The sequence below is a fragment of the Argopecten irradians genome, chromosome 1 (genome assembly GCF_041381155.1).
Source record: "Argopecten irradians isolate NY chromosome 1, Ai_NY, whole genome shotgun sequence".
In the NCBI taxonomy this organism is placed as follows: Eukaryota; Metazoa; Mollusca; class Bivalvia; order Pectinida; family Pectinidae; genus Argopecten; species Argopecten irradians.
The window spans coordinates 46144724-46161133 of record NC_091134.1 but is presented as its reverse complement, the minus strand read 5'-3'; the positions used below and the strand labels follow the sequence as shown (position 1 = coordinate 46161133).

The following is a 16410-nucleotide window of genomic DNA, read 5'->3' as shown; positions in this document are numbered from 1 at the left end:
GGAGGCAATTCTGACAAAACGAAACTAAGCGGAAGTTCTGTTTGGTTGAGAATGCGCATGTCAGTAGTAGCAGAAGCTTTGTTTATGACAGGTAAAAGGCAACCGTGTGTGTCACGAAAGCTGGTATTTGGAACAGCTGAGCTGCGTATGCAATATTGATGATCCATTACATACACAAAGAGGTACGTCTTAACAAAGAAACCAAGTTGTCTGTGTGGTAATTATCCAAATCATTAGAAATGTTCATACATTGATAACATATATTTTTATGATGATCATGTTCATGATCAATAATTTGGTGCGTATATTAGCCTGTTGCTTCTAATTCTGTAAAATGTAATGAACGTCTTGGGTATATCATACCCTATGGACTATTTTTGTTTTTGTTTTTATGTGTGCATATGTTTTGAAGAACAAAATTTGGTAGCATATTCTTTATACTGTAATATTTCAATGTAACCAACAGTATGATTGATCAATATTTATAGGTAAAATATTTATGATTTAAATCGTACATGTAATGCATACATGTAGTTCAATCAGTGTGCAGTACAGTGATTTTGAATAACGCTTTAAATATATGATACATATACCAGGTAGATTATCTTTTTTTTTACTCCAATATATATTGGCAATAATAATGGGAATTCAATGACTTATGTTAACTGTACACACATATATGTACAATATATAATTTAAATATAATTCTTAACTTCATAAACATGTATACTGTAGGTTTATGTAAGTACACAGAATGCATGTACCTGTGTATGCAAACATGTCTATGAAGGAACATAATAAAAATATCCTAGACTGATCAGACAGGTATTTTTTCCTATGACAGACAGTATACTAAAAGTTTACCAAAAAGATTTACATTTATCTGCTCCATTATGAAAAAACAGTTATTCCCAGGTTAACATATGTGTTTCTGTTCCATTGGTAGAGTTATTCCCTGAACGTTAACATGTATATGTTCCATAAGAGACACGACAGTCTTTCCCTGAATGTTAAAGTGACGTGTATCTGTTCCATGAGAGAAGACAGTTATTCACTGAAAGTTAAAAGTGTATCTATCTGTTTAATGAGAGATGACAGTTGTACCCTGAATGTTAAAGTGTATCTGTTCCATTAGAGATGAGAGCTATTTTCCTGACGGTTAAAGTTTATCTGTTCCATGAGAGTACAGCTATTCACTGAAAGTTAAAAGTGTATCTATCTGTTTAATGAGAGATGACAGTTAAACCCTGAAGGTTAAAGTTTATCTGTTCCATGAGAGATGACAGTTATTCCCTGAAGGCTAAAGTGTATCTGTTCCATGAGAGATACATATATATGACAGTTATACCCTGAAAGTTAAAGTGTATATGTTCCAAGAGATATGACAGTTATTCCCTGAAGGTTAAATTGTATCTGTTCCATGAGAGATACATGTATATGACAGTTATATCCTGAAGGTTAAAGTGTATATGTATGTTCAATGAGATATGAAAGTTAATTCCCTGAAGGTTAATGTATCTGTTCCATGAGAGAGGAAAGCTATTCCTTGAAGGTTAAAGTGTATATATGTTCCATGAGACAACAGTTATTCCTTGATGGTTAAATTGTATCTGTTCCATAAGAGCTAGAGGACAGCTATTCCTTGAAGGTTGAAATCAACATGTATATGTCCCATGAGAGATGACAGTCAAGTTATTCCCTGAAGGTTAAAGTGTATCTGTTTCATGAGACATACATATATGACAGTTAAGTTATATGACCTTAACATGGCTGAATTATATATATATAAATATGTATATTTATCTGTGCCATGATTGAGAGACATTATTTGTCTTATAGGCAGCTGACTTATTATATATCTTCTTTGATAACGTATGTCCCATTTAGTGTTTTTAATTTCACATTATACTTACAGTACATATGATCCATTGTTAATCATCAGAATACCTAGGCCTATAGAAGTTTAGCAGGTCCGATCCAAGGACTACACAATGGCGGGCGGCGTATTCCATGTGGAGTTTGGAATCAACGAGACTAGTTTAACGCGAGCTCTAGAACAGGGAAATTTTGTGACAGCGGAGAAACTCATCAGGGACGCCAGCAATCCATCATTCTTAGATGAAGGTAATTTTTTATGAATATAGAATTGAGTTTTGACCAAAGTTCTGAATGATTTTTCATATATAATAACTTTGGATTGATGTGTCGGCAGATTTTATTATAGATCAATTAAAATGTAATCATGGAACTAATTTCATTATAGGGGTATTTCACTAAATGTTTTGCTTTTTTAAATACCATACAAAATGCAAATTATAAATTTTACATTTAGAGAAAATTTTGGCGAATTGACCGTTACAAACTTTCAGCTTCCTCTTCTTCTCATCCTGTAGTTATATACATGTAAATGCATTTATCCCATAACTATGCATGATTCACAATGGAAAACCATGTGATAAATTCCATAGCTATTGGCTATCATTTATGTTTATACACCGGTACTAGTGTGTAAACACCTGCGGCGCCTATGATCGGTCAACTCCTATTTGTACATCTGATGATTCTGATCGGCTTTCATCTTCGGACTACATTTCAAAGTGCAGTTTCATTTATATAGAATTGCATTTACTGTATAACAGGTAATAGCTTATTAAAAGTATTAAACAACAGAATATTGGCTATCTATTTAGGCACTATGTTTTATGGCGGAAAATTATCATTACTCATTGTATGGTGGTAAGTTTCACTGAGTGAAGACGAGAAAGGGTCACAACGGTATAAATATAGAGTTAGTTATAAGATAAAGAAGTTCCCCAATGTGTGACTGTTATCTATTCATGTTTATCTAAACTCTCCTTAGTTAATTTTCAAATTTTCAAAAGACACTCGCTAAAGTTCATGTCTTTTTAAAATTGAAAAATTAACTAACTCAAGTTTGATACACAAGAAAAACAACAGTCAATTGTTGGAGAACCTCCATATATGTTCACATGTTAACATTATTGGTCACAATTATAATAAGATTTCAATATTTCTTTCTTGTTCTGTTTCAGGTTGTTACCAGAGAACGCCCTTGTTTATCTGCCTGTGTGGGATGGATGAGGAGGAGAAGAGAGTGAGACCCAGAAATCTCTACCTTGCTAAATTAATGATTGAACATGGAGCAAATGTCAACTTTAGAGTCCCTACAGTGAGTTTTGCGTTTAGAGCCCCCACAGTGAGTTTTATGTTTAGAATCCCCACAGTGAGTTTTACGTTTAGAGTCCCCACAGTGAGTTTTATGTTTAGAATCCCCACAGTGAGTTTTATGTTTAGAGTCCCCACAGTGAGTTTTATGTTTAGAATCCCCACAGTGAGTTTTATGTTTAGAGTCCCCACAGTGAGTTTTATGTTTAGAATCCCCACAGTGAGTTTTATGTTTAGAATCCCCACAGTGAGTTTTATGTTTAGAGTCCCCACAGTGAGTTTTATGTTTCGAGTCCCCACAGTAAGTTTTACGTTTAGAGTCCCCACAGTGAGTTTTACGTTTACTTGTTTTAGATAACCTATTTTGATTATCTTCATCATTTATATGATATTTAATGGTAATAATATGGTAATAAGTTGAGGTCATGCATTTTTACTCAGTTGAATGACTTAGATCATCTTTCCAAGTCATAGTAGTCCAAATGGGTCAAGAGTTTGCAGTATTGCCAGCTCACCGCCAATTTCCCTGAGTTGACCCCTGTCAGGTGGTCGAGACATAAGTATCTATAAACGTTAAGGAAATTTCATTGAATTGACATATATACACATCAGATTACCTGGTAAATTATATTGTTTAAATTAATTGGGTGACCTTCACCTGCTTTCAGTTTCAAATAAGTCACTCATTTCCATTGTTCAATTAATTAATTCTTACCAAATTCAACCAAATCAATACCCTGTCCATATAACAACCAGACCTCCTTTTCAAGGCCTTAGCTAGCTCAAGTTCATTTACTTTAAATGTTGGCTGTAATTAAATATAATCTTAGTGAAAATTTCTTTTAAATTGTTTAATTGGTTTTTTTTCAAATTGATTTGTGTCTTTCTTCATGAAATGGTTTTTTTTAAAAGAACTACCATATATTGTATAAGTTATAGTAATATTAAGTGGCTTCTCAGTTTTCTCAATTTTTTAAATGACCTGGGCTCAGATATTAAAAAACTTATTTGGCTAAACAATAATTCTCAAAGAATTTGGAATTATCCATTCTTTAGCTAATTGCCTATTTTGGAGAAAATATACTGAGCTAATCACCTTTTGATAAACAACTGATCCCTAAGCAAATCAAATATCTATGCACATTAATTTCATAAATGTCACTTGATCTGATGATTGTGAAGCCTTAATTACAAGCTTCATGTTTGGTATTCAATCAATAATTCACCGGTTAATTTTATGCCATATTTATGTGCTACATTCACATGTATCTGAGCTACAATATACAGTTGTTGACTGGAGTTGATCATGAGGGTCCAACAAATCATCTGTTGCTCGAAAACCCAGTTGATAACTGTTTTGATATACCCCATTGTGACATCACTCCGGTCCAACAGCAAATTTTAACATTTGATTTTAACAGTTCTTTGAAATGGAAAAGTTCATTTATTGGCATTTTTGTCAATAGAGTTTATAAAGAAGCTATTTTATAGGGGTATAACAATAGCTTTTATTGTTTATTTGTTCAGACATTCTTTGGATCTGAATTTGAAAGTCCTGGCTTGAGTCCATTAGAATTACTTACTGACTTCTACAACGATCTTACAAAACACAGACATCACTACGGCAATGAACCATGGTAAGTTGGGCATTATACAAGTTTACATTGAAGAATTTAACAGTTGATCTTTGTGAAATATTCTCTAATTCTGAAGAAAATATGAATAATCAATGATTTATACATGAATGTTTAGGTAATTAATTCAATTCTTGATGAAGACCTATCACCAAAGATTGAAAAGAATCATTTCCATGGTCTATATTAGATTGGTTTAAGCCAATCTTTTTTTTCATTGGATAAAGAGAAAAAAAACAATTTAGGAAAAAAAAATTATCTTCTGACCCTTCTTGCTTTAAGGGATGCTTCCGGACATTTTATTCACCTTATTTAAAAATATATTTTACTTCTCTGACGTTTAGGACGACCTACCACTGTGGCTGGGATCCTCACATTGATGTGGTGGTCGGCCTTAATAAACAGTACCTCACAACGTTGGAGGACGTAATAGAGCATGTGGAGGACATTATGTTTGTTATCCTCAGTAAGTTTCACTTCTACAGGCTGTATGTAACAATGTGTCTAATAGAGGATCTTACAGGAGTGGCTATGTGATATGAAAATTATCAAACAAGTTCAATAATTTGTTATGTCACAAGCCTTTAGCCAAGTGGCACATCAGATTATTTAACTATAAAGTTTGCTGTATTTCATATCATATAGTCATGAGTGTAAGATTCTATTTATCACACAACTTTAATAACAGAGCTATAAGTAAAACTTCAGATTTCATCTCTGTATAAAACAATAGAAATCCGGCATGGATATGACATTTCCGTCTACTGAGATTATTTAAGGAATAGATGTTTATTTTGTTGAGGTTATGAGGGTATAATGATAAAGGAGCATGTGTAAATTATGTAACCCTGGCAAAGCCGGGTTACATAAAATTTACACTGGCTCCATTATTATCATACCCTCATAACTTCAACAAAATAAACATATATTCCTTATATTTACAGTTTTTCAAGTAAATGAATATTATTTCTTCATGCGGCAGTTGCATATTTTTTATTTAAACACCCATATATTTTTCTCTCCTGTCATCGTCAACGAATTCGATTGAACAGCTGATTGGAATCGAGTCATTCATATGTTCCAGCGAAAAGTGGGGTCATGACCCCACGTTGCTACGCCATCGACTATTCCCGTAACAATAGAACCGCCGTGCGTGTTGTGCTAACATTATACACTGATAATGATAATACTAGAAAGCATGGTTATTGAGTCCATGTCAGTGTAAACTGTAAATATTCTGCGATATCATATATAGATTATGACATCAAAACTACCTGTGACATCACAATAGTGTTATTACACATGTGTCTTGCGATATTTATGACATGGTCGTATGATTTGGCTGGACAGGCCAGTTATGTGATAAACACTGACCTTATATTGGCCCTGATACATTTCAGATAAGAACAGCTTCAATTTAATATGTTGTGTAAATCAATTATAGTAATGATAATATTATTTCTAGTAGATTCAGTGATTTTAAGACATCAGAAGAATCCAAAGTAAATCTTTAATATGTTTTCACAAAGGTACCTTTGTGAAAAGAATTAACATTTTTTTCAATAACATGAATGCCATGTTAGATACATGAGATATATATATTCAAATTATTTTTTCAAACATTAACTTTGTCATAAAACCATAATGTATCTTGACTTTGCCCTTGTAGAATAAAACATGCTTAGTGTTTTATTGTACAGGAATTAACGCTTAAAACATTAACATAAAGATTTATTGCATGCAAAGACTGTGTTTATTGAGAGAGCAAGAAGTGTTTTTGAAGGAAATACCTTTTTATAAGTCAATAATCATACTTGTCATTTCTGTGTTCCAGCCCACGGTGGAGATGCAAACATTGCTGACCTTTCCAAGTTAACCCCATTACACAAGACATCTATATTTAGTTATGACAATCGTCTGCTGAAACTTCTTGTGGAGAATGGAGGGAATCTGAACGCCCAGGACACTGAGGGAAGCTCTCCTTTGCTGGCCATGTGTGATATATCTGCCTCGGACATGTATGATTATCTGGAGGACCTGTCCCCTACCAGTGACGACACACTTGAGGATACCAGTGCCAACCTTAGTGTTAAACATGACTTCCTCAACTTCATGTTGTCACAGAAAAATATAGAGGTAAACATGGCAGGGAAACATTGTCAATCCTTGCAAATAGAATTGAAATTCCCCCCATCTGACTTCAACTCACTTACATGTAAAAATGTAAAAAATAAATAAATGTTAAGATAAAATTGCTTTTAATTAGAGTTCAATAGGGTAGCAAATTAAAAGTTCATATAAGATACATTTATGTAAAGTGTAATAAAAGTGTGGTAAAGTTGTAATAACCACAAAATTCAGAATGTGACATACATACCCTGGTACAAATCTTTTCACACTAAGAGCATTTCAAAAATAAAGAAAATACTGTGTGATATATATTTGTTTATCATTGTGAGATTTATTTCAGCTCAATATATCTAACCGTCGCGGTCAGACAGCTCTATTTCATTGCGTGGTACGAGGTGACGTGGATGCCTGTTACAAACTGTTAAAGGCCGGTGCAAGTCCTTCAATCCGGGGCGTAGTGTGGGAAACGCGCAAAAAGAAAAGGTAATAGCCCTTGGTTTGTATTGAAAGGTCTATAAATTGCAAAGAATTTACTGTTTGAATTATTCCTTGAGCTTAATTGTTCTATCAAAGTCATACCTTGTAGCCATACATGCCCATGATTTTCATGCAGATTTCATATGGGGGCACTTAAAATACCATAATACTTATCGACATTTCCAGTTAAAGTACTTTTCAAATATGTAATGACAATACTATGAACTTACATGACATTTTTTAATGTCTGAGCATATGGCAACATGCTTGACTGATTATTATTTCCTTATTCACAAATGTTAATGCTTCATTGATTACCAGTATTTCGCACATGATTAGAATATGGACATCTCATATTTGACACTTTTATTCTGCCTTCTACAGTGATCAGCTTTCACAGAATTAAAAAAATTGATCTTTACAAAATAACTTTTGAATTTTTCATCTGTAGTAATTTGTTGGACATATGAAATGCATCTAATTAACACCTTCTTCAGTACTTTCATTATTTTGATATTGTTTGTAGTATAAGTAACCCCTTCATGAGTACTTTCGTTACTTTGATATTTGATATTGTCTATAGAAAATTAACCCTTCATGAGTACTTTCATTACTTAGATATTGTCTATAGTAAATTAACCCCTCATGAGAACCTTCAGTACTTTGATTTTGTCTGTAGGAAATTGTCGCCAATATTTGCCTCGTTCCTGTCCATACCTATACAGCGAACACTGAGTTGGCAGAACATGCACCACAAATTGGCAACAGCACCTCATCAGTTCGGACATCTGGTAGATCTGGGTATGTAAACAAAATCATGAAAAAGTAAACAATATGTGAATAAAATCATGGGAAAGGTAAACTACAACAATATGTTGACCAGGAAAACATTTTCATATCACTTACAGCTGATATTTTTTTCAGGTTTAATAAGAGACTGGTTCTCTTGTGAGTAAAATAAAAAAATCAATTTAAAGCAAGTAGACGATATCGATCTTAGTAAACCAAAGAGCTTGTACTGTATCTTCTGCATCCTCGATACTCCAGGGGTTTCTATAACTGACGTTATATTCACCCCTGACTATCTCATAGTAACATTGAAGGCAACAGAATAGAGCAGGTAATTTAGTCCATTGATGTACATCAAAAGAGCCATATAATCTTTGCTGGCCTGTGATTGGTTCAGATTTTTTCTCCTGAGCTGCCTCCACTTTTATTATGAATAGTAATTCCTGGAGTATCGAGGATGGTATCTTCTGAAAAACAGACAGCTTATAATTCACATCTAATCGAGACCTTTGATGAAAGATAATAGCACAACATCTTGAATTACGATAAACAAAAACAAATAATAAAAGGAAAAAGCATCATGTACTAGAGTAACTGTAACACTTGATATATTTGTGTGAAATTTGGCATGAACAAACAAAATGCTAAATAGATTTTAACAAAATGTATCTATCTTGAATGTGAGTTTGAGCTAACATTTCAAGTTTTATGTTTTAAAATTATCTCTTCTTATCTTCTTTAGGTTTCTTTAATACCAAAGAAATTGTTGAGGAGATGAACTTGTATCTTGAGCATGAATTCCCAGAGTTTGCGGATCTGAAATCTGTAAGTCATAACCTTGTCAACTCCATGTTTGGAAGGACAACAGCGACCCTACAGCAGCTGGCTGCCCGAAAGATCTTCCATACATGTTTCCTGGAAGGGTCATCCTCCCTCGGAAAATTGATGCCTGCAGAAACTCTCAAAAACAGGTATTCTAATGCTGACCTGAAACACTGGGATGTTTATGATGAATATGTGACTCTTGGCCTGAACCAGGCCGTGATTCGAGCACTGGTGATACGTCTAAACTTACCACAGGACTCAGAAGTAAACTTCAAAATTGAACTCTTTCTACATAGAATGGCGAGTAAGTTTTCTACATACAAGGTATTACAGCCCGAGACAATCTTTGGAGGTGACGACAGCGACAACTCAAATGACAGTAATTCTGAGAGTCTGGATGAAGGTGACTCAGATTTGGAGTATTGGTGATCGTAGTCTGTGTCTAGGATATGTTTGAATTAAATATCCATGTAACTGCTTTGTTATTCCAGTTAATTTTTATTTTGAATTTCCCACCGCTCATCAAGTGACAATCTGTTTTGAAATTTAAAAGTTATCATATTTGGTACCCAGGGCACCTAAAGAATTATTATTTGAAGAGACCTTTATCAAAATAATGAAACAGCCAATCTACTCAGACTCTACTCAGGGCTCTAGATATATCGTCACTGCAAATAAGATAATCCCAGTATACAATGTACCATCTAGACAAGGCAAAACAGTAGCTTATAAATACTGATTTATTTATCTCTTTCACCGCTGAAGACACACATATTTGAACACTTGTCAATGTTATTCTAGGATGGAAAAATCTAAACCTTTTACAATTTCATAGAACCAGTCACAATTGTCTGTGTAGCTTCACATGTTATACACCAAAATGGAATTATACTACCCTGAAACATGCAATGGTTTAAGAAAGAAAATGGGGCATATAAAATGTTTTTGAGATCTGTATCACATGTGCTAGTTCTAATTGACATGCAAATTTTGTGTGTATATGGATCTGATACTTTTTTGCTAAAATGTTGATGATGTTATTGCAGGTTTAAATAAAATTAAAATTTATTATCATAGAATTCCATCAATATCAAATCAGTTTCTGCTAGATAACCCATACTCTCTATACCTGTTATATTCTTGCATTGGAGAAGGAGACTATTCGTTACTCTGTATAACACAAATCACAAATTTTAAATGATATGTTCATCACCATATCTCTAAAAATGATTTTATCATCTAGGGAATCACATATTTTGCACAATGATCATTATATTTATTGAAGTTTTTTATCGGTGAGTACAATTTATACAATCAGTGATACAGTCACAATATTGTTTATTGTCTGAAGATAAATCATTTGTCTGTTATATTTTGATCAGCTTTGCGCCATTTTATTTTAACTAGGTGCTATACATATCAAGCTTATATCAATACAGAATACTATTGACTCTCTTTGAAATGCAGAGTTATCTACCCTACAAAGAATGTATTGATTGCAAAGTCAGCTCTTCATGTGAAATAGAATATTTTCTTAAAAATAAATATCAAGACATGTCTCAGCTCTTTATAGAAGAAATAAATGGATTTCTTAAAAATTAATAGAGTATCAAAATTTGAAAAACACAAAAAATTGTCTAAATTTGAAGATTTTTCGTCATAAACAATCAGTAGTTGCTCACAAGAGTTGCTCACAAGAATGAATATCTTTGTATTTTAAATAGAGCTGGTAGTCTGCTGTAACTTTTAATTTGTTACTGATCAGTCCAATATCATGATCAGTCGTCAATCAAAGCATGCTGACATAACATTGTAAATATTCATTGGTTGTGAAAGTTGTTGACTTATACATACTGATAAAACAAGTGTAAAGGAGGCTGTGGTTTGTTTGAATCATTTGTTGACGTTTACTCATGCTTTCAAATGCAATATAGTTGTAAGAAATTCAATACATGATGTCAATATTATTGTTAAAGTATGTATTGGGTATCCAAATTGCATATTGCATAGCCCATGATTGTTTCCAAGGGTTAAAATATTTGCAGATATTAAAATATTTGGATTTTGCTATAACTGTATTTATATGTACATGTAATTCACCAATTTCTCGTTATTTCAGTACAGATCTATTTTTTGCGACACTGTAATTATCAGTGTTGTATTAAAAATAACACCATATCTAAAATATAAAGCACATATTATGCAGATTTATTGGAATATTTGACAGATCTCTTTATTATCATACTCAAGAACATTCTCTGGAATTTTCGGGAATACAGATTTTAAGTATTTTTCACAGGAGCACATGTACAGAATACTTTTGAGATACAATATGTAGGTACATGTTAAGTTTGATTTACCATCGATTAGTCCTACCTTCTGGTGATTGTGACAACATACGTCAGAGAAATTTGTAACACATTGCTCAATAGTAAAACATTCAGTGAGGGAGAGACTCGCATACCGGTATATATGTCTCTATTTGTTGTGCTTGGTTTACCTATTTTTTCATTATGTACGTTAACGTTCTACCTCAGAATTTTGAGGTACATGAAACTAGTCATATTGTTGAAATTGTGTTGGAGTCTGCATGCATTATTATGCTGGTTAAATATCAGGGTTCTTTATAAAGAGATTTGGTATGATCCTAACATTACCCATTCTACATATCATATATCATCTTGGTAAGAATATAAGGTACTATTAATTCAATTACTTACAGCTAGTTTTTGTTTAGGAGAAAAGTGATTTTTTTTATTATTTATTGATTATAAACATTATTAAATCATAAAAAAACCCAGACAATTTCATTGACATCATATTCTTGTTTTCTTGATTTCTATATCAGAGCTATGTGGTAAAGAACCCTGATATATATAGGATGTATACTCTTGATAGTAAATTATGACATGTATCAGCATTTACATGTAGTGAAAGCGTGGCTTTGTTATTGTTGTAACTCAGCTGGCCAGAAATACAAAGGTTTCCAGATAATGAAGATTATTGCTGTGCGAGTAATCCAAGTCCCACCTGTCTATGATTAGGGCATAATAGAAATGTTTACTTCACAATCACTAGAAAGTCTTGTATTAGTGGCCATAGATGTTGCCTGTCATTGCCTGTTTGTTTAAGTTTTGCTGTATATATATCATTCCTACAGAGCTTGTATCAGGGATATGGAAAGAAGTTTTCACAGATTAATAAATCATGCAGATTTGCAATCCATTTGCACAGCTTAGTTAATTTACTTCCATGTCCCTTAAATTTGTGTGCTCCGTGCATTCCTGACATATCATTTGTACATAATGTGTTTGTAACGAGTTTTCATTAGATTATTTTATTATTATATGAACTATCGCTGTGAGTGGCTGTGCATTCATGATTCTGTATACATATCCTATATCAGTGTTTTATCTTATATGTTTACATCAATGTCATATAGTGGATAACTAAAGCTTATTGTTACACAATACTGTATTATATATAACTACTATTATGTAATATATCCTTGTAACTTCATAATATCACCAATGATAATTTCTAACATATTGCTTTTGCATTGTTGTATTTTTTTTAAAAATCATAAACTATTTATCAATCAATAATGAATTCTATTTTGGCATGTAATGTTATTTTTACTTGAGTTATCTCCCCTACTTAAGAAATTCACAGAGATATTGTAATGTACTTTCAGAGATAAATACATGTATGATATATAGATCCTTCATTCATTGGTTCCAATTAACTTTTTAATTTATATTTGTGAGATTCAGTTTGATGTACTAGATCTTTATGATATATGCAAATCAAATATTCTTGATTTGATATTTATTAAAACTATGTACAAACACTAGTAATTAATTGTTACAGTATCTTTGACTACCAATCATTTTTGTGAAATATCATTTGATGCATAACGAATGAAATGAAGCATAAAAATGTCCAAATATAATTCAGGAAGATATGTAGTCATCAAAGAATTATTTTGAATAGCTTGTCAATCAATGTATTTTTGCACAACTATTTTGATATGAATATGATAAGCTTGTCCATGGAGTTACAAATTATACAAAATGCTTGGCATGCTAAAGATATACTTTTTAACAACTTACATTATTGACTTTTTTTTTTTGGAAATCTATTTATTTGATTTCCTGATCATTACCTGTGCAGCTAAAGCCTACTTTTGCATATATATATACTTCATTCATACTTGGAATATTTGCCATATCACAACTGAGTAACATCTATTACATGTATGATACTATATTCCTACTCGCTAAGCCTGAATGTGGAGATCAAACTTTCCTTTAGAAACATAATTTATATGAAATAAATAAATATTATCTTTTAATGCAGTAAAAAAGTAATGATTCTGGAAAGCTATGTAAAGTGTAGATGATGACAGGTATAGGAAATGACATCCTCGATAGTCCAAGGGTTCAGATCACTTACCATCTCTACACCCCTGGACTATATCTTAGTAAAACTGGAGGCAACAGAACAGAACAGGTAATTTAGTCATTTGATGTACATCAAAAGAACTGTATAACGGTACACTGTGGTTGACTGTGTGGCTTTGATGTTAGGCCTCGCTCTCTCTGTTTTCTTCTAAGGAAATCATTGCTGGCCAATGATTGGTCAAATGTTTTCCTCTGAACTGCCTTCAATTTCACTATGAGATAGCCCAGGGGTGTAGAGATCATAAGTGATCTGAACCCCTGGAGTAGCAAGGATGAGGAAATGGATGCTAAGGATTGCTATATATATATATAATAGTGGAAATTATAATATGTACCAGATGCAACGTATTGGTAATTTCATTTTTTCCTAATTTCTTTTGCATGTGAAAAAAAGACACATAAAGAAATGTATTGGCAATTTGACTTTGTAATAAATAATTAGTTAGAAAATTATTTTAATGCCAAAGAAAGAGAGCTCTATAATTTTATTACATGTAATTTCAAAAATAATAATAACTATTTATAGATTAATTGTGACAAAAAGTTGTTTTGCAGGGAGCCGGATGTAAAAACTTGAAAAATAATGACACTGTGAATTTGTTTCACTCACCAATGCAGTAAATTCCCCATACAAGAAGTGTTCAATCTGGTTAAATCATCTGTTATGGCTTGCTCGTTACTTCTATAAACTGAACTTAGTTAACGAAGCCATGAACAGATGATTTTAATCAGGCTGAGTGGCATGAAGATATGATAAGATTGTGACCAATATAAGCTACAGTTTGGTAAGACAGAAAGAGTTTTTCGCTTTACTGGTCCTCGTGATTTATGCACAATAGAAATCACCAAAAATTAGTAAATTATAAACCAGATAATATATATTTACTTGTATACTTATTAGATATTTGCATATTTTCATAAAAGAAATAAGGGTCGGGTGTGATAAAAATGTTCATTATAACGAGTCTGGTGTTATGAAAAGTATCTATAAAGTGTAATTATCGTAAAACAAATTTTAATATGAATGTTTTGAACTGCTGAAAGGTGCTTATAATGCAATAGCTTCAGACATGCATGTTCATTGTATGTGTGCTGAATCATTTGCCTTATACATTTACCAAAGTTTATGGAAATATAATAATTATAATAATAACTCATGAAACTCATATATTTACCATCCCGTTTTTGTATTGTTGTTGTAAAAACGTACACATGGAATATCATCATTTATCCACCAACTAAACATCAAAATGTCACCCATTTTTAACTGAGCAAAAGTATACTTTTTTCTTCCATGACCAATATCCCTCTCTACTTCGGGTTATTTTTCTATTGTACTGCATCAATGGTATTTTGTCTTTATCGCTGGTATTCCTCCATCGTTTGTCTGTTATATTCCATACTTTCTGTAATTCTATCACACCCAGGTGTTTTTACATTATCATATGTAAATAGAAAATGTGTAGTTATATGAATAACAAAATACTTTATATTGCATATTTGGGTTTAGGTTTATTTTGGGGTTGCATGGTCCTATCAACAGCCAGTCATTTATGGATATGCCAGGATTAGGGGATGGGGAAAGTCTGTTGTATTACACTAGATAGTTAGTTCCTGGATTTTTTCGTTTACATGACTCAACCTATTACTATAAGCTTTGTCTCACAAACTAATGTCACAGTCCTGTCAATGTGTTGTATTGGACCTGTGGTCAGTATATATACCTGGCAACAGCCTTAATTCACAGGCATTTGCAGACTAACCAAGACATCTATTATAAAGATATCTTTATCAAAACAAAACGCATGCGCCTGTGCTTTCATTCGGTTTCGAATCCACAAACCTGAGGTTGAGGACTACTATAGTATAGTAACGTGTCAGAACACTTGAACCACTCTTTTGTCGCAGACCCAGATATGGTCAATAACATGCCATTATGTAAATGTCACAATGTACTTGTCACTTATACTTTTCAAACCTAAAATGTTGAATTTCTGTGACTGCTGGATATATTTCATAGCAATATGCATTGTTGTGTACATTCTGATCCATCAGAGTTACTTCCCTTAGTTTTACTTCACCACATGATAGAGCACAGGGACCTGGCACGTACACTCTAGCTCCACAGATTGGAGACCATAAATGTACGTAAATGCTGAATACAGCCAATATCATATCAAGTTGACATCAAACAGACGTTTATCTGTCTTCCATAATGCTGTATGATTTGCAGACTTTTGGTGATTTTGTAACCAGGTATATGAAATAGACACCCAGTAAGGCACATGGTGTTTGCTTTGTTGGAACACTAGGAAAAGAGAAGTCACATACTTCACTCATTCACCCTTGAAGACACATTTAGACCCTCCTAATTCAAAGGTTGGAACAGTTCATTATTGATTTTCATGGGTGACTGAATTAATACATTGTATACCTTTAAACAATACCAGTACACATGTGTACCTTTAAAGAAATAACAATGTGTGTATAAATTAAATGTAACAAAACGTCACGTTAATGAATCATAACTACAACATGTAATTCTATGTTGGTTTGTTGATATGCATATATATGTAGAGCACAGGAATCACTATTTTATGCGTTTTTGTACAATATTCAAAACTCTATACTGTAAGTGTATTTAATATTTTTATCTTGTAATACACATTGTAAACACAATGGAATAAAAGCATGGTAGGTATAAACATGTATTACTAAATCAAAATCTACATACATGTAGGAAAACATTAGATATCAGTATAATGGAGCGATTGATTATAAACTCAAGAAATTATAAATTAACATTTTGTAAGAATTCCCTAATAGGAGAAAAACATGCTTTTACATGAACACTTATGTGGAAATACATAATTGGAAATATTTACAGCTGTTTTAATTGTTTCTAT

At 32.6% G+C, this 16410-nt stretch overlaps 1 protein-coding gene across 2 annotated transcripts; it reads left to right on the top strand.

The window, feature by feature from the left end:
* The first annotated feature begins 56 nt into the window (after window positions 1-56).
* Window positions 57-15614, top strand: LOC138330086 (uncharacterized). Of its 2 annotated transcripts, none has more exons than XM_069277462.1 (9): window positions 57-182; window positions 1943-2124; window positions 3054-3190; window positions 4714-4823; window positions 5165-5286; window positions 6655-6956; window positions 7291-7433; window positions 8107-8228; window positions 8959-15614. In XM_069277462.1, exons 2-9 carry the CDS (start codon window positions 1992-1994, stop codon window positions 9468-9470), a joined length of 1581 nt encoding a protein of 526 aa, XP_069133563.1. In that variant the 5' UTR covers window positions 57-182; window positions 1943-1991; the 3' UTR covers window positions 9471-15614. The 2 variants fall into 2 exon arrangements, with proteins under 2 accessions (XP_069133563.1, XP_069133570.1); XM_069277469.1 differs by having other exon boundaries at window positions 63-182; window positions 1916-2124.
* The last annotated feature ends 796 nt before the right edge of the window (window positions 15615-16410 follow it).

Coding starts and splice junctions, on each gene's coding strand:
- LOC138330086 (XM_069277462.1), top strand. CDS start 1,992: ATGGCGGGCGGCGTATTCCATGTGGAGTTTGGAATCAACGAGACTAGT. Junction 5,287..6,654: donor CATTATGTTTGTTATCCTCA/GTAAGTTTCACT, acceptor TCTGTGTTCCAG/CCCACGGTGGAGATGCAAAC. Junction 7,434..8,106: donor GAAACGCGCAAAAAGAAAAG/GTAATAGCCCTT, acceptor TTTTGTCTGTAG/GAAATTGTCGCCAATATTTG.